The sequence below is a fragment of the Tursiops truncatus genome, chromosome 3 (assembly GCF_011762595.2).
Source record: "Tursiops truncatus isolate mTurTru1 chromosome 3, mTurTru1.mat.Y, whole genome shotgun sequence".
Lineage (NCBI taxonomy): Eukaryota > Metazoa > Chordata > Mammalia > Artiodactyla > Delphinidae > Tursiops > Tursiops truncatus.
Window position 1 is genome coordinate 122,732,457 of NC_047036.1, and position 24,356 is coordinate 122,756,812.

General features: G+C 40.4%; 1 protein-coding gene and 1 long non-coding RNA gene across 4 annotated transcripts in view; one reads left to right on the top strand and one right to left on the bottom strand.

The window, feature by feature from the left end:
* Positions 1 to 24,356, bottom strand: part of PPP2R2B (protein phosphatase 2 regulatory subunit Bbeta) — a 334,618-nt gene that overhangs the window by 100,163 nt on the left and 210,099 nt on the right. For all 3 annotated transcript variants that reach the window (XM_073802668.1, XM_073802667.1, XM_033853368.2), the window contains exons 3-4: positions 9,126 to 9,223; positions 5,983 to 6,148 (exon numbers count right to left, since the gene is read on the bottom strand). In XM_073802668.1, the coding sequence (XP_073658769.1) occupies positions 5,983 to 6,148; positions 9,126 to 9,223 (264 nt within the window). The remainder of the gene's footprint in view (positions 1 to 5,982; positions 6,149 to 9,125; positions 9,224 to 24,356) is intronic.
* Positions 8,814 to 10,120, top strand: LOC141278337 (uncharacterized). The gene is made up of 3 exons (XR_012330902.1): positions 8,814 to 8,873; positions 9,611 to 9,792; positions 10,042 to 10,120. It is a non-coding gene; the product is annotated as an uncharacterized lncRNA (long non-coding RNA).

The window sequence follows — 24,356 nt, forward strand, 5'->3', positions numbered from 1 at the left end:
TATTCACAATAACCCTGAGATGTAGGTCCAATTATTATCCTCATTTCAGCATCCCACCTCACTAAACACTGTTCCTAGCATGACCTGAAAGGCCCTCCGTGACCTGCACCCCTACGTCCTCACACTTTATGATCTCACTGTCTACCCCACTCCCTGCCACTTCCTGTGCTCCTGCCACCCGGTTTCCTTACAGCTCCTTGTATAGGTTAATCCCACTCCAGCCTCAGGGCTTTTGCACTAGCTGCTCCTCCTGCCAGGAAAGCCCTTTACCCTCTTTTTCACAAGATTTCTTCCTTCACTCTGCTCTCCTCTGTTTATGTCCCAACCTCAGAGGGGGTCTTTCCCAACCAACCTACAGAAAGATGTTTTCCTCACCGTTCTGTATCCCCTCTTCCTGCTTTATTTTTATTCAGAGTACGTTTCACTCTCTGGCAATTTAATTATCTCGTCTCCCCCACAGTAATTTAAATATCATTGGAGGCAGGGATTCGGTCTGTCTTGTTCCTCACTGTATCTCCAGCACCTACAACAGTGCCTGGGGCATAGTGGATGTTCAAGAAATAGGAGTTGGATGAACGAATGCATCTCATTTACACAGTGCATCTTGTTAGCGGTACTCAGGGAAGTAAAATGAGAAGGAGATTCATCCAAATGCTTTCCCCTTGCAGTCTCTTTTCTGAGTCCCCAGCTGGAAATGACCTTTCTCAGTTCTGTACTGTCCCAGGACTCTACACCACTTGGTGACCCCTGTCATTCTCTACAGCAATACAACAGGGGTGAGGACTCCAATGCCTACAAGAGGTAGGCAGTGCCCGGGGAATGAGTGAAAGGGGGCGGGGCATCGGGGGAGCTGGAGATGGCATGCCCCACCTGCAGTCTTTTGATTCCATCTTTTAAAAATTGAAGTAGAGTTGATTTACAAGGTTGTGTTAGTTTCATGTGTACAGCACAGTGATTCAGGTATATGTACATACATATATATATATATATATACACACACACACACACACATATATATATATATATATACACACAGATATATATATCTATATATACTTTTTTCAGATTCTCTTCCCTTATAGATTATTACAAAATATTGAGTAGAGTTCCCTGTGCTATACAGTAGGTCCTTGTTGGTTATCTATTTTATATATAGTAGTGTGTATATGTTAATCTATTTTTTAAGGAAACATGCTTGGGCCAAACAGATCATGTCTGTGGTTGCATGCCTTTGTAGGCCTTTCTTATCAGATCCTGCGTTCATTATTTGTGCTAACTTCTCTTCTGGATGGCAGACACTCGACGGCTCCTCTGCGTCTTGCTCTGTGCCTACACAGGGTGGCTTTGGAAGCAGACAACCTTGGGTCCCATCCCGACTCCAACGCCAGCCACCACGTGGCCGAGGGTTGGGATTCACGTGCAGTAGGCGCCTAACTAGTCTTTGGGTGACAGACAAAGGGGAGTAGCAGATAAAGCAGGAGAAAAGGTACAGAGTGGCCAATTAAGTTTGAGTTTCAGAAATATGAGTAATTTTTAGTATAAGTATGTCCTCAATACTCCAATCTTACAAATAGAGATAGTTAACTTCTCTACGCCTCAGTTTCTTTATATGTAAATTGGGGAAAACAGTGTCGTCCTCATGGGGCTCTTTGAGGATTAAATGAAAGAATGCACGTAGTGTTTAGCCCAGTGTTGCACTTCTAATAATGGTTCACAAATAGCAGTTGTTGTTAGAATTAGCAAACTGGGCAACTGTTCTGCAATAATAAGATGTTGCTCTGACAGCCTGAGCTTCATCCCATGATGATGTCAGCACATCTTACTTCCTGTCTGTAAGGCTGTCAGGGGAGGAAAGCCACCCCTGTATCCTGCCTATATTAGGATTCCCTTGCTCCTCTGCCCCTCATCTCCCTCCTCCATCTCTCCTTGGCAAATGCCTTGTCCTCAGCGGTCTGAAATGCACATTATGAAGTGGGCTTCCTGCAACAATTTGGCTACTCTAACAGAGAAGGGCCCCTGTTTCCTAATATGTGGGCATCACTTGGGCTGGTCATGTCTGCTGGCACACCTGTAAAGTCTACTAAGTGTAAGGTTTGTGCATTCAGCCCAACTTGTACTGGGACAGAAGGCGAAGAAGTCTTTCCCAGATGTTGGGTTGAATTTAGAATTTTCTATCTATACTCTTCTGGTCCTACCCTCTCTGAATATAGGCTGCATAATGACCCGCTTTTTAGGTTGAGAAGATGAAACATGGGCCATATGTATTCAGTCATTTGATTAACTACTAATCAGAGATCAGAGTAGATTAGCTACTGTGGCTTAGAAGAACCCAAATCAGTGAATTTTAAAACTGATTATTTTCTATTGCTGGGCTTTGGAATGTAGCCCATCCCAACTGCAAGGCAATTCTTCTTTTATATTTTTCACATTAGGAATGATAAATTGCTATACAGAGAAAGAGAGAAATTGGAGGTAAAACATAAAGAATAAAAATCCCTAAAATCCCTGCAGTCTGGGACAACCATTGTTAACATTTTACATAGTTCCTTGTAGTATTTTTTTCTATGCATTTTTTTGAAGAGGGCTACAAACCTATAATAATATCTCATATATAGATTTTACATTTCTCATTTTATTTTCTTCTTTTTATTACACAACTGGTACATAAAATTGTAGAAAATGAAAATGAACACAAAAAAATTAAAAACTCCTTCAATTCCAGTAGACAAAGACAACTACTATGAGAAATTTATGTATATCCTTGTATTATATTTGTGTGTGGAATTATATAACTTTTTAAATAGCTTTTAATAGATGTGTCATGCTATACATAGTTTATAATACGCTTTCTTCCTATTTACCTATCTATACCAACATCTATTTCTACAAATACATAATGTATTTTATGTATTTAAAATACATAAAAGAATTAGTTAATAATTAAAGCGAGAATTAGTTAATAATTAAAGGTCTAGTAATGGGAGATTTATTAATAAACTATAGAAAAAAACATACAAGGAATACCATGCAGTCATTGAAAATGTTATGGTATTTTAGGAGAAATATTTCATAATTAGGAAGGTATTCCTGTTATTATGTGTTATATTATATAAAAGAAATCTGGTTGCAAAACAGTTATAGAATATGTCATATTTTTGTTAAGAAACAAACAGATTTATCCATGCCTCTTTGCTTTTCTCTCTTTTTTTGGGGGGGTTCACGGGCCTCTCACTGTTGTGGCCTCTCCCGTCGCGGAGCACAGGCTCCGGACGTGCAGGCTCAGCGGCCATGGCTCACAGGCCCAGCCGCTCTGCGGCATGTGGGATCTTCCCGGACCGGGACACGAACCCGTGTCCCCTGCATCGGCAGGCGGACTCTCAACCACTGCGCCACCAGGGAAGCCCTGCTTTTCTTTTTAAAAGACATTAATAGTGGTTCTCTCTGGATAGGACCCCTTTCCTTATCTTCATTTTGTTTCTCTGCATTTTCTAAATTTTTTACAATGAACGCTTATTACTCTCATAGCATGAAAAACAAATTAAGTATACCTTTTCCTCTCATCATAGGAATTAAGATAGAAGTAGACATTCTAGGTAAAGCAATGTGTCTTCATCTGGCAAATAAATTTAAGGTCTATCTTTACAACTGAAGGTTGGTTTTATTTTTCATTAAAATTTCTAAAGCTGGGCATGTATTCTAGCAGAAGATAAAAACTGTACCCAGCTATAATGAGATAAGCACAATTTTTTTTTAAAAAAAAGATAATTGATGGTGAATTCAATTCAATTCCCCATGGTTGGGGTGCCTGGAGTTATTCTTGACTTTATTATCACACAATTTTTCTTGATTCAGTAGCTTGAAGCTTTCTGGATAAAAAAGTCTGAGGAACATGTGGCTGTTACTATGAGTAATGGCTTTTTCTTTCTTCTGGCTGGCTCTCTGAGTAGTTTATCATTACTTGTGGCAGCTTTTAAACACAATCTTATCATCTATCTTCATTTTCTCTTTTGTACAGTAATTCCAATTGTCTTCCATTAATTTTTGCATGTTAACCTATTTGGCTTAAGGGGGATTCTCAACCTCAATATTAGTATAAAAAAGAAAATCACATATGAGCATGGGAATTTTTCTTCTAAGAATCATTTTGAGATGCTGTTGGCATATGAAATAGCATCCCAAATGGGAAGATAATATCCTTGTTAATCAAAAAACTATTTAAAAACTCAATTAACAGAACATTATGCTATATAATTAATCTTCATTGCATTTCACTGATTTCTTTCCCATCCCCCCCACAAAGTAGTTAATATGTCTTTTATGTCTTTGAAGTTTATTGTAATAATCAATAGGCTACGTTTCATAATATAAAGTAAGCTAGCTATAGAAGATAATCAGATGCTTTTTCTCTGCCTAAAGTAATTAAGTCAAAATCATCAGAAGTTTCTTCCATTCTAAGTTGTGTTGAATCTGCTGAGCCTTTGAGGGAAACTTAAACAAAACTAAAAGGGAAGAGACTGAAACAAATCATGTGGCTTGACTTTTGGGAAATCAAGATCAAAAAATGTAAACAAAACAATAAATGAGAAAAAATTAAATTACTTGGAATCTGGAGAAACAGATGAGTGGAGATCTGGTCATGTTGAGATAAGCTATGCTTGAATAACCCTGAACTGGCTATTTCAGAACTGTAACTTTATAGATTTATACACTGGCTTTTTCATTTGAGGGATTTTTTTGGTTCATATGCATTAAAAACATTCCCCTCCTGTTTTTCATAAGATTAAAATAAAACTCATCGTGAAAACTTAGAAAATAAAAACAATAAGTTTTTATTTTCTAAGTTTTCACGATGAGTTTTATTTTAATCTTATGAAAAACAGGGGGGAAATTTAAGGAATAAATTGACAAGTCACCCATAATGCACAGTCAAAATTAATCACGATAAACCTTTCAGTGTGTTTCCTTTCAGTCTTTAAAAATGTTAATATATGTTTGATCGTAGTATATACACAGTCTGCATTTTTTTTAACTTACATATGAGCATTACCCTTTCTTAATAAATGTTGGAGATAGGCAGAAAGCAAACCCCTCGTTTCTTGATTTATATTTAAATGTGTACTCCTCAGAGACACACACACACAGGACGATGAATCACTCTCCAGCTTATTTGCTTGGGAGATGGTGTTTAATTTGTATATACTAATCCTCTAATTGTTATGCTATTCAATTAGCACCCTTTTGTATATGATTTGATTCTGAATTGTTTTGAGTGTAGATGGCCTCTTTCACAGCAAGGGTATTAAGAAGTTTTAGGGTTGGTAATTCCACTGTGTAAAGGTTTCCAGATTAATACGGAATCGGCTTCCGTGTTCAACCCCGAACATTCTCTCTCTCTGACCTATTTATATCAACTCTCCCTAAACCAACAAATGATATAAGAAGAGTATGAAGGGAGAAGGGAGAAAGAGAAGAAACCATTACTTGATCAGTGTTTTGATGGGGTCCCCTCTCTTCCTGACCTATGTTTCTACTAGAGAGCTTGATTGTGTCAGACAAGGACATCTGCTTTCCAAACCCCCAAATATATTCAGGGATTAATAACTTCTACTGAGTACGCCAAACACACAGGGACGGCATGTTTAGTTTCCCGAAACGTGTTCCCAGAATAACATTCAGTAAATCTTTAGACAGGAAGTCACATTCCCAAAACACCTGGAAATAATCTGCATTAGTCAAAAACTACAGATAACAAGTCTCACATAATTCGACCATAAATTTGTTATTTTTAAAAAAGAATAAGTACTATTTACTGAGGGCCTATTCTCTGCCAGCCATTCTGCTAGGCATCTTGCAGATATGGTTTCTAAGTTTTTCAACAGCCCGCAAGGTAAAAAGGAAAATGGAGGCTAAAAGTGATTGAAATACATGGTTTGCTGACTGTATCTCTGAAACTACCAAACAAGACAAGTCACCTCCACATACCATTAGTAGACAGAAGGAAGTAGGCTGCATTCTGCTGAGGGAGCCATCTTATTTTATTGATTTTTTCTTCTATTTCTAAACTCTTCAGGTAATCGAACTCGGGTTCATGGCTCTGGAATGTGCTGTAAACATTGTATTCACCCCTACGATGAACCTGATTTTTACTCTGTAGGAAGGGAAAAAAAAGTCACATGAAAGATTAAATCACATAAGCCAACTGCAAATTCACCAGTTCCTTCCTTTTTCTGAGTAGAGTCATGAGGGGTGAGACGGGCAGGCCGTGTCCAAGTGGGCTGAGGGCAGGACTACGATGGCCATGGGTTCCTCTTTAGTTCAGGGCCCTCAGGCTGTGGTAAATACTGGCCCCTTCAATATTTACAACTTTTTACTTATAAAGTATATACATAAACTGCTGCATGTCTTGGACACCCTTAGGAGTGAGTCATCCCATGCTGATGTCCATACAGACTTGTATCAATCTTTTAACAAAAACACAAAGCTATAGCATCTGCACCTTTCACCGGCCTTTTAAAATCTCATCAGATCTTCACAGAATCTCTGAGAGGTGCACAGAGCAGGGAAATGAACAAAAGAGGCTCACAGAAATTAAAATGACTTCTCAAAGGTCACACAGCTTATAAGCAGTGGATCTCTCCCTCTCCTTTTTCCAACATGAATAACAAAACAGACGTGAGTGCAGAGATGACATGTGAATCATTAGGAGAACCATGAGACTTTACACTGGCTGTCCCCCAGCGCTGATTATGCAAAGTGCACACAGCAGGAACTAAATAAATGGTGAGAGAACAAAACATAAAGGAAGGGTGTGCAGAAAGGGAGGAGACAAAGAAGAAAGGGGGATAGGAGGAAAAGATGGTGTGAAAGAGAGAAAGGGAAGAAGGGAAAAGGAGGAGGAGAGGTTTGCATTTTAGGACCTAGTGAGCAAGGGCCTCAAGATTCAGGCTTCGGAAAACTGTGTTCAAAAATTCAAATCCAGGTCTTGCTAGGCATTTGTCACAAATGCTTGACTCTTAATAAAAGGCTCAATTAAAAAAAAATTTATCTCTGGGTAGATACTGAACATTCAAACCCAAGTCTCAATTTACTGATGGGTGATGGTACTGATACCCAGATGTTAAATGTGCCTGTGAGGGCACTGAGGTTCCTTGAACAAATTTTCCAGGACAGCACGTCTTGAGGATTCACGCACAGGAGCCACACACGGGAATCAAAAGGAGGCCTGACCTAGATGTTGTCACATGGCTGTGTTTCTCAAGCTCAGTGTTCATTCAACCCCAAGTCTCACCGCAAAGCCCAACACTTAACTGCAGGCTATTATCCTCAACATTTATTCCTTATTGAACAATACCACCCTCCTTTGGAAAATGTGTCCCCCTTCTTTCTACTAATGAATCAGGTTCCCCAAATATTTCAGTAAATTAAAATAGGTGAAAGCTATAAATACCTAATGGGAAACATGGAGCGGAATATTACTGGCAACACTCTGCCTTGGGTAATTTATGCTAAACAGTTCCTCTGGTTTCTCTTTATCATCACTATGAACCTAATTGGATTTTTTTTAAAAATTGAAGAAGAAGGTTTGAAAATCAATTTTAAAAGGACTTTAAAGGCTGACATCCTCGCTCCTACCCTGTTTACTGCAGAGAGAGCTAGTCCACCTGAAAAATAAATTTTTACGAGTGTTGATTTGCTACCATCCAAATCAGACTGTCAAGTGTGTGTAGGATGTGCCAGACCAATTAGCACTAGGCAGCTCCGGAAAAGCAGGAAAAATTCCAGGTCACGAAGAGCTATTAGTTCCTACTTGCCAACAACATTTTCGTGTTTCCAGGGCCAATGGAATAGGCTGGGTGCCTGATTTAACGCTGAACACTTGAATTCATACAGAACCCCGAGGGATTACGATGCCCTTATAGAAATTAATTGCAAATAATGTGCAATTACCAAATATATCACCTCTAAATGAGGCTTTCCTTTTTTGAGGGGAGGTGGAACACAAATGACTTTGAGGCACAAAGCAGGCTTTAAATTGCTAGGGAAGTCTCTTGTGAAACCTCCCTCCTGCACTGGGCCCTCCTGCTACGCTGTGCCGGGTGAATCTCCGAGGCAGGCAGTAGCAGATGGGCGAGTTATTTGAACACAGACTGGCCTGCTGGAAGCTTCAGGACCACGCCGGCGGAGGCCAAGGAAATCAAATTGGGCCATAATTTCATTCTGACAGAACAGAAGCAGACACCAAAAAACTCAATTTATATGAAAAAGAGAAACAATTCCTAGTGGAACCCAAGTCTCAGGAAGAAATGGGCTTTTCGAGATTCACTGGGAGTTAGAACTGCTGCTCAGAATGCATAGAGCATTCAGCTGCAGGGAACTTCGTGTCACCTATAGTAAAGTGTGGGCTACATGCATTGCTCAGATGGCATTTTCTGGGATTTCACTCCCTTTGGTAGGGGGAGCTACCATTTTCTTCTTTTTTTTTTTTTATGGTTAGCAATAAAGTATTTTTAATTAAGGTATGTATGTTGTTTTTTTAGACATAATGCTACTGCATACTTAACAGACCACAGTATAGTGTAAATATAACTTTTATATGCACTGGGAAATCAAAAAATTGGTGTGACTTGCTTTATTGTGATATTCCCTTTATTGCGGTGGCCTGGAACTGAGCCCACGATCTCTCTGAAGTGTGCCTGTAAATTGTATGTATTCTCTTCTGACCCAAGTTATCCTTTTCATATCTGTTGGGGAAGGGTTATATTTTTTATCCTAGGTATTCTGTTAGGAGTCCCTGAATTTCAACAGCGGGAGGAGGATAAACCCCACTGAAAAAGGAGGCGTTACACTCAACAAGCACCCGTGGAATTTTGCAGGTCAGATGAGAAGTGAGGTCGTTTTGAATGTGCAATACCCAGGTTTGGAAAGATGAGACCTTGCCCAGAAAAGGCTCTATTTTCCGGTGCTTTTGTGAGCCTGAGTGTGTAACTACTGATGTTAATGACTTTTTGGCAGTTTTAGTTTGCAAGCCAAGCAGCAAGGTTAAGGGCAACACATGAGGATTAAGGAACGGTGGGAGGCCTTCTTTAAAAGAAGAAAATGGCTATTTTGCATTCACTGCCACTTACCTCCTGCTCTCGTTGAAATATTACAACCCGACCCCCCTTGTCCCCTGTCGCTAGTAATTCTCCCGTGTGGTTGAATTCTACCGTAGAGATAATGTCAGCTGAAAAAAAGAAGACAAAGGCAATTTAAGTAACTGCACACTTACTTTGAAACGATAGATAATAGACATACTTTTCTGTGCATTTAAGGGCTTAGGGCTTTGTCTCTGCAGTGGAATTTACAAGGATTCTGTGTTCTGTATTTTAAGTGCCACTACAAGTGGCACTTGGGAAAGTAAATTTCCCAGATGCCCACCCTGCACTGTGGTCTCTAGGAACAACTGGAGAGAACAAAAGGAAAAAGCACATTCAGACCCTTTTGTTTTGGGCAAGAGAAAATGAATTTCTTTACGGCTCAGGGAAATGGCAATTTTCTTTGATAATTTCTACCAACCACAGGCTCTTTTCCCACCCGTGTCCTTCTGCATTCCCCTTTCTTCTACACCCAGAAACTTCCCCAAATGAGTTTCAGTTGTGGAATCCAAACGAGGGCTGAAGACTGAGGAAGAAGGGGTGAGATGCTTGAAGCTCAGACACCGAAAACAAAGGGGCGGATCACAGAGGAATCGTCGGGAAATCTCCAGGAGCTGGAAATTCAAGGAGGGACCCCACAAATTCTCCCCCTTTTCTGGTGAGCCGAACACACCCTTCTGGAAGAGCAGGGCCTTACTGCAACCCCAGGAGAAAGGTGCTGAGAAAACAGGGTCACGAGGCCAGAGGGAAGAGAGAAATTTGTACTCTGTATTTCTTATTTTTTAAGTGTATTTTTTTTATTGGAGGATAATTGCTTTACAATGTTGTGTTAATTTCTGCTGTATAATGGCATGAATCAGCTATATGTCTATCTATATCCCCTCCCTCTTGTACTATTTCTAAACAGAGAAAATACACAGGCATCAGGAAGTCCGCTCACAGATAATTGCTGAAGGAATGCCAGCCTACCAAGTCTTTCTTCAATGCTGGTAAGTTACCCCCCCCCCCAGGACCACGGACAGGTAAATTACCTATGATTGGATTTATTAGGGCTATTTTTAGAAAAATGTCAGAGGTTAATTCCTCTGCAATTATTCCCCTGCAGGGCTCCGACAATTGCTACAGAGAGTGCAAATGAGTTTAAAAAAAAAAAAAAAAAAAAAAGAAGGAAGCAGGGGAATTATGACTGTGGCCTTTGACAGAAGTACATTCTGAAGATTATGTCCATGTAAGGAAAGCAAAGGGGAAACAGTGAGGTGGAAAACTAAGGCAATTACCCCTGAATAATTCAAATCTCAAATCTTACTTTAATATCATCATTTCAGGATTTTCTTTGTATGCCTGATTGATTCAGGTAAGTAGTGTAAAATTCTCTACTTTGCTTCTAACTGTCCTTTTCCATCCATGAAAGAGCTTCAAATGGTCATTCTTTGCGCAGAAGGAAAAAGAATAAGGCATAAACCATAGGCACCTGCAAGCCAGGCACATTTAAAAGAATAATTCATGATTTCTGTTTTGGCGTCTTAGATAACTGACCCCAGTGGAAGCAGATTCAAATCCTACAGGGCCACGCACGAGGGGACGTGGAGTGAAGTAGCAAGCTTGCGTTTCCTCTTAAAAGACAAGTGGCAACTCAGTTTACGCCAACTGTGACTATGAAATATTACCTGTGTTGCCAGATATTCTGATTTTTTTTTAAAAAAAAGAAGCTGGAAATCCAGAGTTTTATGCAAAATCGCTTCAGTTTTACCTATTGGCAACCAATTATTTTGTTCAGTGCCGTGACATTAAGAAAAATATAATCTTGTCTATCAGCTGAAAATGGTTTGTATGTCACCAGCTTCTGACCTCTGGTCTCTAGCGTCTGCCTTCAGAAAATGCCACCCCATTCCTTAATTGACAATCTCAACTGGACATCCCACCCCTTCGCTCAAGAAGACCCCACAAACGAACACTACCCGAAGGAAACACAAAAGAAGCTGCGTGGCTACTCAGTTCCTGAAGGAAGTTTAGAAGGCCCATTTCTAGAACAAGGGCTCAAATAGGAAGGAGCAGGCAAGCCCAGCAAAGCTGGGAAGCCAGCCACCCGGAGTGATTATCGGCCACTTTCCTTTTTTAGAGTTTGCATGTCTTAGCAAAGCACTCTCGTGTACAGAGGAGACAAGAAGGCTGTTTAATGTTTGCAGACGCCTCAGAACGCCCTGGTTGAAAAGCACTCGAGTGCTAGGATACACTTCTAACATTAGTCCCTGCTTCTGCCTTTTCAATGAGTGGCTAGCCATGGGGTTATTCACGAAGCTTCCTGGCTTTGGGGGGAGAACCTAAAGCAGACATGGCTATTTCTTGTCACTTCCAGGCTTCTGTCAGGTACTAAAACATGAGTCGAGAAAGAGAAGTAAGGAGCGATGAGAGGGTGGTGAGGAGACCAGGCCTGGGGGTTAACAGTGCCATACTCATGTCTTTAGGGCTAAGATTCTACTGAAGGGCAGCTGAAGCCCTTCCTCTCAGCAGCTGTGTGAACACAGATGCTGGAGCTCTAGGTGGGTTCCAGGGCTAGTGCACTGACAACAAAGAGATGGCTCTTCCCTTTTGGTGACATTGAGTACTGGAAGGAAGAGGTAAGTAGCTCTTTCCAAGGTCAGCCTCTGGCTCAGTTTCCAAGAAAATGCCATTCCAAGGGAAACAAAATTCAGTCTCCCAGGGATGACATTCATACTATCTTTTTGCCTGGACTCTGAAAATGTCTTCACTCTCTCTTTAAGATGCACACAGGTCAAATCAAGGTAGGATTCAAGCTCAAGTCCAAGCCACATGATCCAAGGCGGTATTATTAGAACTTTGCACTATGGGATAACAGGCATGGTCCCAGCTATAAAAATACCTCCTTCGTTTTCCAAGCGTTATCACTGTTTGTGCTATGTCTCCCTCGAGAACCTTGTCAGAGAAAGGTTGACTGGTATGGCAGGATTCTGAAATTCCTTAGTCTGTTGCCAAGTCCTTGCCTTTATTTTAACCCTGCCAGGCAGGTGGTCTGTATATTGGGTTGCTTATATATGGCTACTGTGTGCTTCCCTTCAGAACATACGCATTGCAGCTCAAGTTAATACCTGTTTTGAACTTTTATGTTTCCTGACTCATTTATCATGGCTAAGCCAGTAGGTGTAACCAGAGTATTTTACTGCCCTATCCATATCTGCATAGCTTCATCTATGACTGTTTAATAACTGATGCAAAATTCATGAATCACCCCACATTCCAGTTTCAAGATACAGAAACTTCTGATACAATACTCCTGTGCTTGCAACATGCTCTTGGTAGAGCAGTTTAAATTAGAAAACATACAATGCTCAAAACAACATGACTTTTGTTGGGTATAGAAAGAGGTTATGGCGATAATAATAAACTAGCAAACTTAGACACGATAACGTCACCTGAAATCATGGTCAGCAGAAATCAATTCATCAAGTTCAATTAAGGTTCAGTTCATCAAGTTCAATTAGAGGACATTTGCCTTTAAATGATAAGTGTGTATGACAACTCATTTTCTTAAACGCCCAGCTGAATCATGCTATCATGCAAAAAGCTATAAACTTGAGCATTTTCTCTCTGTTCTATAAAGAGGTGAATGAAGTGCATGTTTTTGACTAAAAACAAAAAGCAGAAGCCAAAAACAGTTATAGAGGTCAAATGTAGTTAACATGACTTTTTAAGGAAATCCTGGGAGGTATGACGTTTGCCCTGCTCCACATCTATTTGTGCTGATTTAATTTCCACGAGACGGTGGCCTGGTAACCCCATTTCTAGTTCAAAAGGCACTGATAAGATCAAGTTTTTCATTTTAAAAATCAATCTCAGCATCCTTCAAAGGTTCCAGACTAGTAAGTTCATACATAAAGTTTCCATTTAACTGAATAATAGAAATTGACTTGGCAATTATATGCATGTGATTGTGAGGCTAGAGAAAAGGAAGGACCCCCTTGTTCATGCCCTAATCCCCGCCCCCCCCCCCCCAGTATACCATGCTAGGCTGGAGTCTATGCAATGCCAGAGCACTGGGCTGAGTACTAGTATTGGGTGATTTTTGATAAAACAATGGCTTAGTGTAGACTTAGGACCTAAAGCCAAATCTTCTGATGGGACAAGATCTCACCGACCAGGTCACTAGCATTGGCCTCTCAGCATCGATCACAGGGATTGAAATGAGACGGTAATGCAGTTTAGCCTTCAGAGCCCATTAAATGTTGTATCTTTCATCTTGGAAACATCTGGGAGATAATACTATAAAGTCATATATGTACTTTATCAGCTGACTAGTTCTGCAATATTTGGCCTTCTTCCTGATGAGGAGGTCAGTTCTAGCAGAATCTGCTGTTTCTTCAGCTAGGATAAGGATATCAGCAAGAATGGAAAGTAGGTTTCCTAGCAGATAACAATGGTGAAATGATGGTAGCTGCCAGAAAGTTTGTGTTGAGAAGAATTCGGGAGGCCACTTCCAGGTCAAAGTGCTGTGATTAATTGGCAGCGGCTCCTGCAGTGGGGGGAGGTGACATGTGGAGCCTTTGTCACTGCTGTATAGGAGTTTCCGGCTAGATTGGCCTTGACTTTGTGGATCATTAAACAAACGGGATTCTTAGGCTCCCTGGAGGGAATTAAAACTACTCCTTCCATCTACATAACACTGTGGACTCCTTGCATTCTGCTTCACAGTCCAAAGTTGGCATTCATTTTCTCGGATAAGGTTTTCCCTGGTATGTTTGGATGACTGAAATAGTACACTGGAGTATATATTCCACCAAAATAGGGGGGAAAAGGAAGTCTCGTTTTGGCCAGACAAGATATACCCAAGTACTGCTACTGGGATTGTGCCAAAATGGTCATGTTGAAAAGATATTAATATACTACAAAATTTAAAAAAAGAATCAGGTAATAAAATTGTATGTGTCAGATGACCTCAATTTTGTTAAAGTATTTACATTTTAATATATTTTTTTAAAACTGGTAAAGTAATATATACTTACTAAAACTTCCATTAATACCAAGATGATGATTAGAATATAAACTGAAATATCCCGCAAAGATAATAATTAACTCCTATAAATACACACACAAATAATCATAGGAAAAAGTCCATCAGGGAGAGCACAGGATGATATTGTTTTGGGGTAGGACCTGGAGGACTGAATTAATTTTTTTATAGCCTGCTAATTTCTCAGCATTTTCTAATTTTTTTACCTTGACTATAAATACTTGAACAATTTTTAACTTTTAAGCAATTTTAATTGACTTTCAAACTGAATACAAGATTTTTACATTTACCTCAGTGACTTTTTATTTTTTTAATTTTATTTAATTTTTTTTAACATCTTTATTGGAGTATAATTGCTTTACGATGGTATGTTAGTTTCTGCTTTATAAGAAACTGAATCAGCTATACATATACATATATCCCCATATCTCCTCCCTCTTGCATCTCTCTCCCACCCTCCCTATCCCACCCCTCTAGGTGGTCACAAAGCACCGAGCTGATCTCCCTGTGCTATGCGGCTGCTTCCCACTAGCTATCTATTTTACATTTGGTAGTATATATAAGTCCATGCCACTCTCTCACTTTGTCCCACCTTAACCTTCTCCCTCCCCATGTCCTCAACTCCATTCTCTATGTCTGCATGTTTATTCCAGTCCTGCTCCTAGGCTCTTCAGAACCAATTTATTTTACTTTTTTTCTTATTTCATATATATGTGTTATCATACGGTATTTGTTTATCTCTTTCTGACTAAATTCACTCTATATGACAGATTCTAGGTCTATCCACGTCACTATAAATAACAATTTTGTTTCTCTTTATGGCTGAGTAATATTCCATTGAATATATGTGCCACATCTTCTTTATCCATTCATCTGTTGATGGACACTTAGGTTGCTTCCATGTCCTGGCTATTGTAAATGGAGCTGCAATGAACATTGTGGTACATGACTCTTTTTGAATTATGGTTTTCTCAGGGTCTATGCCCAGTAGTGGGATTGCTGGGTCATATGGTAGTTCTATTTTTAGTTTTATATGGAACCTCCATACTGTTCTCCATAGTGGCTGTATCAATTTACATTCCCACCAACAGTGCAAGAGGGTTTCCTTTTCTCCACACCCTCTCCAGCATTTATTGTTTGCAGTTGTTTTGATGATGGCCATTCTGACTGCTGTGAGGTGACATCTCATTGTAGTTTTGATTTGTATTTCTCTAGTGATTAGTGATGTTGAGCATTCTTTCATGTGTTTGCTGGCAATCTGTATATCTTCTTTGGAGAAATGTCTATTTAGGTCTTCTGTCCATTTTTGGATTGGGCTGTTTGTTTTTTGGATATTGAGCTTCATTAGCTGCTTGTAAATTTTGGAGATTAATCCTTTGCCAGTTGCTTCATTTGCAAGTATTTTCTCCCATTTTGAGGGTGGTCTTTTTGTCTTGTTTATGGTTTCCCTTGCTGTGCAAAAGCTTTTAAGTTTCATTAGGTGTCATTTGTTAATTTTTGTTTTTATTTCCATTTCTCTAGGAGGTGGGTCAAAAGGATCTTGCTGTGATTTATGTCATAGAGTGTTCTGCCTATGTTTTCCTCTAAGAGTTTTAGTGTCTGGCCTTACATTTAGGTCTTTAATCCATTTTGAGTTTCTTTTTGTGTATGGTGTTAGCGAGTGTTCTAATTTCATTATTTTATATGTAGCTGTCCAGTTTTCCCAGCACCAGAGGCTGTCTTTTCTCCATTGTATATTCTTCCCTCCTTTATCAAAAATAAGGTGACCATATGTGCGTGGGTTTATCTCTGGGCTTTCTATCCTGTTCCATTAATCTACATTTCTGTTTTTGTGCCAGTACCATACTGTCTTGATTACTGTAGCTTTGCAGTATAGTCTGAAGTCTGGGAGCCTGATTCCTCCAGCTGCACTTTTCTTTCTCAAGATTGCTTTGGCTATTCGGGGTCGTTTGTGTTTCCATACAAATTGTAAAATTTTTTGTTCTAGTTCTGTGAAAAATGCCAGTAGTAGTTTGATAGGGATTGCATTGAACGTGTAGATTGCTTTGGGTACTAGAGTCATTTTCACAATGTTGATTCTTCCAATCCAAGAACATGGTACATCTCTCCATCTGTTTGTATCATCTTTCATTTCTTTCATCAGTGTCTTAAAGTTTTCTGCATACAGGTCTTTTGTCTCCTTAGGTAGGTTTATTCCTAGGTATTTTATTCTTTTTGTTGAAATGGTAAATGGTAGTGTTTCCTTAATTTCTCTTTCAGATTTTCCATCATTAGTGTATAGGAATGCAAGAGATTTCTGTGCATTAATTTTGTATCTTGCTACTTTACCAAATTCATTCATTAGCTCTAGTAGTTTTCTGGTAGAGTCTTTAGGATTCTCTATGTATAACATCATGTCATCTGCAAACAGGGACAGCTTTACTTCTTCTTTTCTGATTTGGATTCCTTTTATTTCTTTCTCTTCTCTGATTGCTGTGGCTAAAACTTCCAAAACTATGTTGAATAACAGTAGTGAGAGTGAGCTACCTTGTCATGCTCCAGATCTTAGTGGAAACGGTTTCAGGTTTTCACCATCGAGAATGACCTTGGCTGTGAGTTTGTCATATATGGCCTTTATTACGTTGAGGAACGTTCCCTCTATGCCTATGTTCTGCAGGGTTTTTATCATAAATGGGTGTTGAATTTTGTTGAAAGCTTTTTCCTCATCTATTGAGATGATCATACGGTTTTTCTCCTTCAATCTGTTAAAATGGTGCATCACATCGATTGATTTGAGTATATTAAAGAATCCTTGCATTCCTGGGATAAACCCCACGATCATGGTGTATGATCCTTTTAATGTGCTGTTGGATTCTGTTTGCTAGTAATTTGTTGTGGATTTTTGCATCTATGTTCATCAGTGATATTGGCCTGTAGTTTTCTTTCTTTGTGACATCTTTGTCTGGTTTTGGGACCAGTGATGGTGGTGTCGTAGAATGAGTTTGGGAGTGTTCCTCCCTCTGCTAGCTTTTGGAAGAGTTTGACAACGATACGTGTTAAGCTATTCTCTAAATGTTTGATAGAATTCGCCTGTGAAGCCATCTGGTCCTGGGCTTTTGTTTGTTGGAAGGTTTTTAATCACAGTCTCAATTTCAGTGCTCGTGATTGGTCTGTTTATAGTTTCTATTTCTTCCTGGTTCAGTCTCTAAAAATTTGTCCATTTCTTCTATTTGTCCATTATATTGGCATATAGCTGCTTGTAATAATGTCTCATGATCCTTTGTATTTCTGCAGTGTCAGTTGTTACTACTACTTTTTCATTTCTAATTCTACTGATTTGAGTCTTCTCCCTTTTTTCTTGATGAGTCTGGCTAATGGTTTATCAATTTTTTTATCTTCTCAAAGAATCAGCTTTTTTATTGATCTTTGCTATCATTTCCTTCATTTCTTTTTCATTTATTTCTGATCTGACCTTGATGCTTTCTTTCCTTCTGCTACCTTTGGGTTTCTTTTTTTGTTCTTCTTTCTCTAATTGCTTTAGGTGTAAGGTGAGGTTGTTTATTTAAGATGTTTCTTGTTTCTTGAGGTAGGATTGTATTGCTATAAACTTCCCTCTTAGAACTGCTTTTGCTGCATCCCATAGGTTTTGAGTCGTCATGTTTTCATTGTCATTTGTTTCCAGGTATTTTCTGATTTCCTCTTTGATTTCTTCAGTGAGCTCTTGGTTATTAAGTAGTGTATTGTTTAGCCTCCGTGTGTTTGTATTTTTTACAGATTATATTCTGTAATTGATATCTAGTCTCATAGCATTGTGGTTGGGAAAGATACTTGATATGATTTCAATTTTCTTAAATATATGAAGGCTTGGTATGTAACCCAAGATATGATCTATCCTGGAGAATGTTCCATGAGCACTTGAGAGGAAAGTGTATTCTGTTGTTTTTGGATGGAATGTCCTGTAAATAGCAATTAAGTCCATCTTGTTTAATGTATCATTTAAAGCTTGTGTTTCCTTATTTAGTTTCATTTTGGATGATCTGTCCATTGCTGAAAGTGGGGTGTTAAAGTCCCCTACTATGATTGTGTTACTGTCAATTTCCCCTTTTATGGCTTTTAGCATTTGCCTGATGTATTGAGGTGCTCCTATGTTGGGTGCATAAAGGTTTACAATTGTTATATCTTCTTCTTGGATTGATCCTTTGATCATTATGTAGCGTCCTTCTTTGTCTCTTGTAATAGTCTTTATTTTAAAGTCTATTTTTGTCTGATATGAGAATTGCTACTCCAGCTTTCTTTTGCTTTCCATTTGCATGCAATATCTTTTTCCATCCCCTCACTTTCAGTCTGTATGTGTCCCTAGGTCTGAAGTGGGTCTCTTGTAGACAGCATATATATGGGTCTTGTTTTTGGATCCATTCAGCCAGCCTATGTCTTTTGGTTGGAGCATTTAATCCACTTACATTTAATGTAATTATTGCTATGTATGTTCCTATTACCATTTTCTTAATTGTTTTGGGTTTCTTATTGTAGGTCCTTTCCTTCTCTTGTGTTTCCCACCTAGAGAATTTCCTTTAGCATTTGTTGTAAAGCTGTTTTGGTGGTGCTGAATTCTCTTAACTTTTGCTTGTCTGTAAAGGTTTTAATTTCTCCGATGAATCTGAATGAGATACTTGCTGGGTAGAGTAATCTTGGTTGTGGGTATTCCTGTTTCATCACTTTAAATATACCCTGCCACTCCCTTCTGGCTTGCAGAGTTTCTGCTGAAAGATCAGCTGTTTACCTTATGGGGATTCCCTTGTATGTTATTTGTTGTTTTTCCCTTGCTGCTTTAAATATTTTTTTCTTTGTGTTTAATTTTTGCTAGTTTGATTAATATGTGTCTTGGCACATTTTTCCTTGGATTTATCCTGTATGGGACTCTGTGCTTCCTGGACTTGATTAACTATTTCCTTTCCCATATTAGGGAAGTTTTCAACTATAATCTCTTCAAATATTTTCTCAGTCCCTTTCTTTTTCTCTTCTTCCTCTGGTACCCCTATAATCCAAATGTTTTTGTGTTTAATGTTGTCCCAGAGGTCTCTGAGGCTGTCCTCAATTCTTTTCATTCTTTTTTCTATGTTCTGCTCTGCAGTAGTTACTTCCACTATTTTATCTTCCAGGTCACTTATCCATTTTTCTGCCTCAGTTATTCTGCTATTGATCCCTTCTAGAGAATTTTTAATTTCATTTATTGTGTTGTTCATCATTGTTTGTTTGCTCTTTAGTTCTTCTAGGTCCTTGTTAAATGCTCCTTGTATTTTCTCTCTTCTATTTCCACGATTTTGGATCATCTTTACTATCATTACTCTGAATTCTCTTTCAGGTAGATTGCCTATTTCCCCTTCATCTGTTTGGTCTGCTGGGTTTTTACCTTGCTCCTTCATCTGCTGTGTGTTTCTCTGTCTTCTCATTTTGCTTAACTTACTGTGTTTGGGGTCTCCTTTTTGCAGGCTGCAGGTTCATGGTTCCCATTGATTTTGGTGTCTGTCCCCAGTGACTAAGGTTGGTTCAGTGGGTTGTTTAGGCTTCCTGGTGGAGGGGACTGGTGCCTGTGTTCTGGTGGATGAAGCTGGATCTTGTCTTTCTGGTCGGCAGAACCGAGTCCAGTTGTGTGTTTTGGGGTGTCTGTGACCTTATTATGATTTTAGGTAGCCTGTCTGCTGATGGGTGGGGTCGTGTTCCTGTCTTGCTGGAGTGTCCAGCACTGTAGTTTGCTGGTTGTGAGTGGAGGTGGGTCTTAGTGTTGAGATGGAGATCTCTCGGAGAGCTTTAACCATTTGATATTATGTGGAGCCAGGAGGTCTCTGGTGGACCAATGTCCTGAACTCGGCTCTCCCACCTGAGAGGCACAGGCCTGACACCTAGCCGGAGCACCAAGACCCTGTTAGCCAAACGACTCAGAAGAAAAAGGAGAAAAAAAGAATGAAAGAAAGAATAAAATAAAATAGTTATTAAGATAAAAAATAAAAGATAATGATTTAAAATTAAAAAATAATAAAAAAAGAAAAAATAGAAAGAAGAGAGCAACCAAACCAAAAAAAAAAAAAAAAAAATCCACCAATGAAAGCAAGCATTAAAAACCATACTAAAAAGAAACAAAAAACAACAACAAAAACCTGGACACACAGAACCCTAGGACAGACAGTAAAAGCAAAGCTATAGAGACAAAATCACACAAAGAAAAGCATACACACACACACTCACAAAAAGAGAAAAAGGAAAAAGTATATATATATTGTTGTTCCCCTAGTCTGCCACCTCTATTTTGGGATGATTCATTGTCTATTCAGGTATTCCACAGATGCAGGGCACATCACGTTTACTGTGGAGATTTAATCTGGTGCTCCTGAGGCTGCTGGGAGATACTTCCCTTTCTCTTCTTTGTTCGCACAGCTCCCGGGGCTCAGGTTTGGATTTGGCCCCGCCTCTGCGTGTAGGTCGCCGGAGGGCGTCTGTTCTTCGCTCAGACAGGACGGGGTTAGAGGAGCAACTGATTAGGGGGCTCTGGCTCACTCAGGCCGGGGGGAGGGAGGGGCACGGAGTGCGGGGCGAGCCTGTAGCAGCAGAGGCCGGCGTGACATTGCACCAGCTTGAGGCGCGCCGTGCGTTCTCCCAGGGAAGTTGTCCCTGGATCAGGGGACCCTGGCAGTGGCGGGCTGCACAGGCTCCCGGGAGGGGAGATGTGGACAGTGACCTGTGCTCACACACAGGCTTCTTGGTGGCGGCAGCAGCAGCCTTAGCGTCTCGTGCCCGTCTCTGGGGTCCGTGCTGTTGGCCGCGGCTCACGCCTGTCTCTGGAGCTCGTTTAAGCAGCGCTCTTAATCCCCTCTCCTCTCGCACTCCGAAACAACGGTCTCTTGCCTCTTCGGCAGGCCCAGACTTTTTCCCGGACTCCCTCCCGACTAGCTGTGGCACACTAGCACCTTCAGGCGGTGTTGACGCAGCCAACCCGAGTCCTCTCCCTGGGATCTGAACTCTGAAGCCCAAGCCTCAGCTCCCAGCCCCCGCCCGCCCCGGCAGGTGAGCAGACAAGCCTCTCGGGCTGCTGAGTGCTGGTCGGCACTGATCCTCTGTGCGGGACTCTCTCCGCTTTGCCCTCTGCACCGCTGTTGCTGCGCTCTCCTCCGTGGCTCCAAAGCTTCCCCCCCTGCCACGCCCCGTCTCTACCAGTGAAGGGGCTTCCTAGTGTATGGAAACTTTTCCTCCTTCACAGCTCCCTCCCACTGGTGCAGGTCCTGTCCCTATTCTTTCATCTCTGTTTTTTCTTTTTTTCTTTTGCCCTACCCGGGTATGTGGGGAGTTTCTTGCCTTTTGGGAAGTCTGAGGTCTTCTGCCAGCGTTCAGTAGGTGTTCTGTAGGAGTTGTTCCACATGTAGATGTATTTCTGATGCATTTGTGGGGAGAAAGGTGATCTCCACGTTTTACTCTTCCGCCATCTTGAAGGTCTCCTCAGTGACTTTTTAGACTTTTAAAAAATTCATTTTTTAATTCCCCAAAAGTGGGAATTACTTTTTGTAATTCTCTTTTTGTGGCATATAGTTTTATGGGTTTGGATAAATGCATGTATTGAATACAAGTATCCACTACCATCTTAATGAGATAGAACAGTTTAATCACCCCCCCACCAAAGTTCCTTCATATTGCCCCTCTGTAGTGAAATATTTTTCAAAAAGGAATAAAATTATGGGAATCAAATGAGCTGATAGGTATATAAGAGCGTCCAAAGGAAGCTGTGCAAATACAGAGGCTTAATACTACTAGTCTCTATACATATGGCTCAACTCAACTTATAGCCAATGATCACTTTCTCATTAGGTAAAGATTTTATATTTTTAATTTTACTGTTTCGAAATTATCACCATTTACAATTCTGTTTTTAGAGTGCTGGGAAGCTCAATTCATCAATATATCTTTGTTTACCTGTATCACAAACTGGGTTTATGCCTGAGGTTTTCTGCCCTTTGATTCAAAGACCCCTTTGCCTTTAATTGGGATGATGTCTGAGTCCTTGGTTCAGTAGCATTCATTTATTGACACTACTTCTCACATTCCTTCAGCTCGATCCTAGTGACTGAAGCAGTAAATATAAAGTTCTGAGAAGCGATAACACATGGATCTAATCTTGCTCACCAATTTTGATCTACTGGCAGAATCTGCCTATTGAGAAAGACTGTGAGGTCATAGCTGGGCTTGGTGCGAAGGTGTTGTGATCAAATAGTCATGTCTGTCATGGGCATTGGCTTGGAAAGAGGCTGTACAGATGCCACTTGCTTGCTCTACTGGCTTACTGTATACAATATACACATTCTGTTGGATCCAGAATTGATTCCTTTGTCACCTGACTGGTGTCTAGTATTTAGATACTGAATCTTTTCCCTTTACTTTGAATACAATTAATTCTGTGCCTACTAGTTTAAACTTCAACCTGGTGCTGGTAATCCTCTTGTATGAAAGAATGCAGGTAGAAGGGTCCAGTGGCCCCAGTTCCCAAGATTTTATCACAACGGCTGCTTCCTATGTAACCACAAGCACAGTGCTGGAAAATAGGCACCGTTTAAATGTCAGCATTCCTACGTAGACCAAGCTCATTAAGAGCAGGTAATGTGCTGTGGCCGCTCTTGGTTGGCTGCTCCTCCAGTGCCTTTCTTCCTTGCCTGCCTCCCACTGTAGAGGCTGAAAAATCCAGATACTTGCTTCCCAGCCTCCCCTGTGGCTAGGGATGCCCATGTGACCCAAATTTGTCCAATGAGCCATACAGGAAACTCTGCTGGGGGGCAGAGAGGCAGAGATTCTGGGAAAGTTCTTCCCTGAATAAAAGGAAGGAAGCAAGTGATGGGAAGCCTTCTGGCTGCACTGACATACTCCTTGTATAATACTATCTTTGTATGTCGTTATATGTAGCCATATGTGGAGCTGTGGCAGCCATCATGTGACCATGAGGTGACAAGTGTAAGGTCAAGCCAAGAGGCTGAGTTTGACAGATGGAAGGGACAATGTTCTTGGTGACATCAGTGAACTGCAAAAACCTACCTGAGGGACAGACTATGTCTGGACTTGTTAAACAAAAGATACCCAGTAGTTTAAGCCGCTGCTAGATAGATTTCCTGTTATTTACATCTGAATGCATACTAATAGACATGTCTTCCCATCTTTATTTTCCTCATAGCATTTTGCACAGGGCCAGATTATTAATGCACATTGAATTGGAAAAAATGATCTCTTGTCCTGCAACCTCCATACACAAACTCTCACACTCACATTTTCATTTCACTCTATCACATAACCAATTTTTCTTCGTAATTGGTTAGCTCCCAGTACTGAGGTGTTTATTTTCCCCTCTTCCCCTGTGTGGCAATGGTGTACATTAATTTTTGACCATTCAAATAGGAGAGCAGGGACTTCCCTGGTGGTGTAGTGGTTAAGAATCGCCTGCCAATGCAGGGGACACAGGTTCGGTCCCTGGTCCAGGAAGATCCCACACGCCGTGGAGCAACTAAGCCTGTGTGCCACAGCTACTGAAGCCCGTGCACGTAGAGCCCGCGTTCCACAACAAGAGACACCACTGCAATGAGAAGCCTGCGCACCGCAACAAAGAGTAGCCCCCACTCGCCGCAACTAGAGAAAGTCCGCACGCAGCAGTGAAGATCCAACACAGCCAATAAATAAATAAATTTATTAAAACATTATATATATGAAAGCAGCTTACTGGGATAGGATGCCTCCCCCCTATAATTTATCATGGTGTCCATCATAAAATTATGACTTCAAAGGGACTTAGCCATGCCCTCCTTAGAAGCCAAGTTTCTCCCTGCTAATGTGTAGTAAGCCCACCATGCTTGCTGGGCTGTGAGAATCCAGATGGTAAGAAGTAGGTGAGTAATGAATTCCATGCTGTTCCCATTAAAATGCACACAGCTTCCCCATACTGACCAAATCCCCAGCACTAACCAGGTTTGAGACAGCCCAGGACATGGGGGTTGATGGAGACTGCCTTTCATTCAAAACAAGTTCCTGCAACATAGAAGCTGAGAAGAGAGAATTTTCCTGTAGTGGAACAAAACTTGCCTAAAGGGCAAAGGAATTTTAAAAATTATGAGTTCTCTAAGTACAGAAAAAGCCAGTGGGAAATTGGTAGTAGCACAGACTTGCCTTCAAGCCTGTGTGGTTTACGGTGGGAT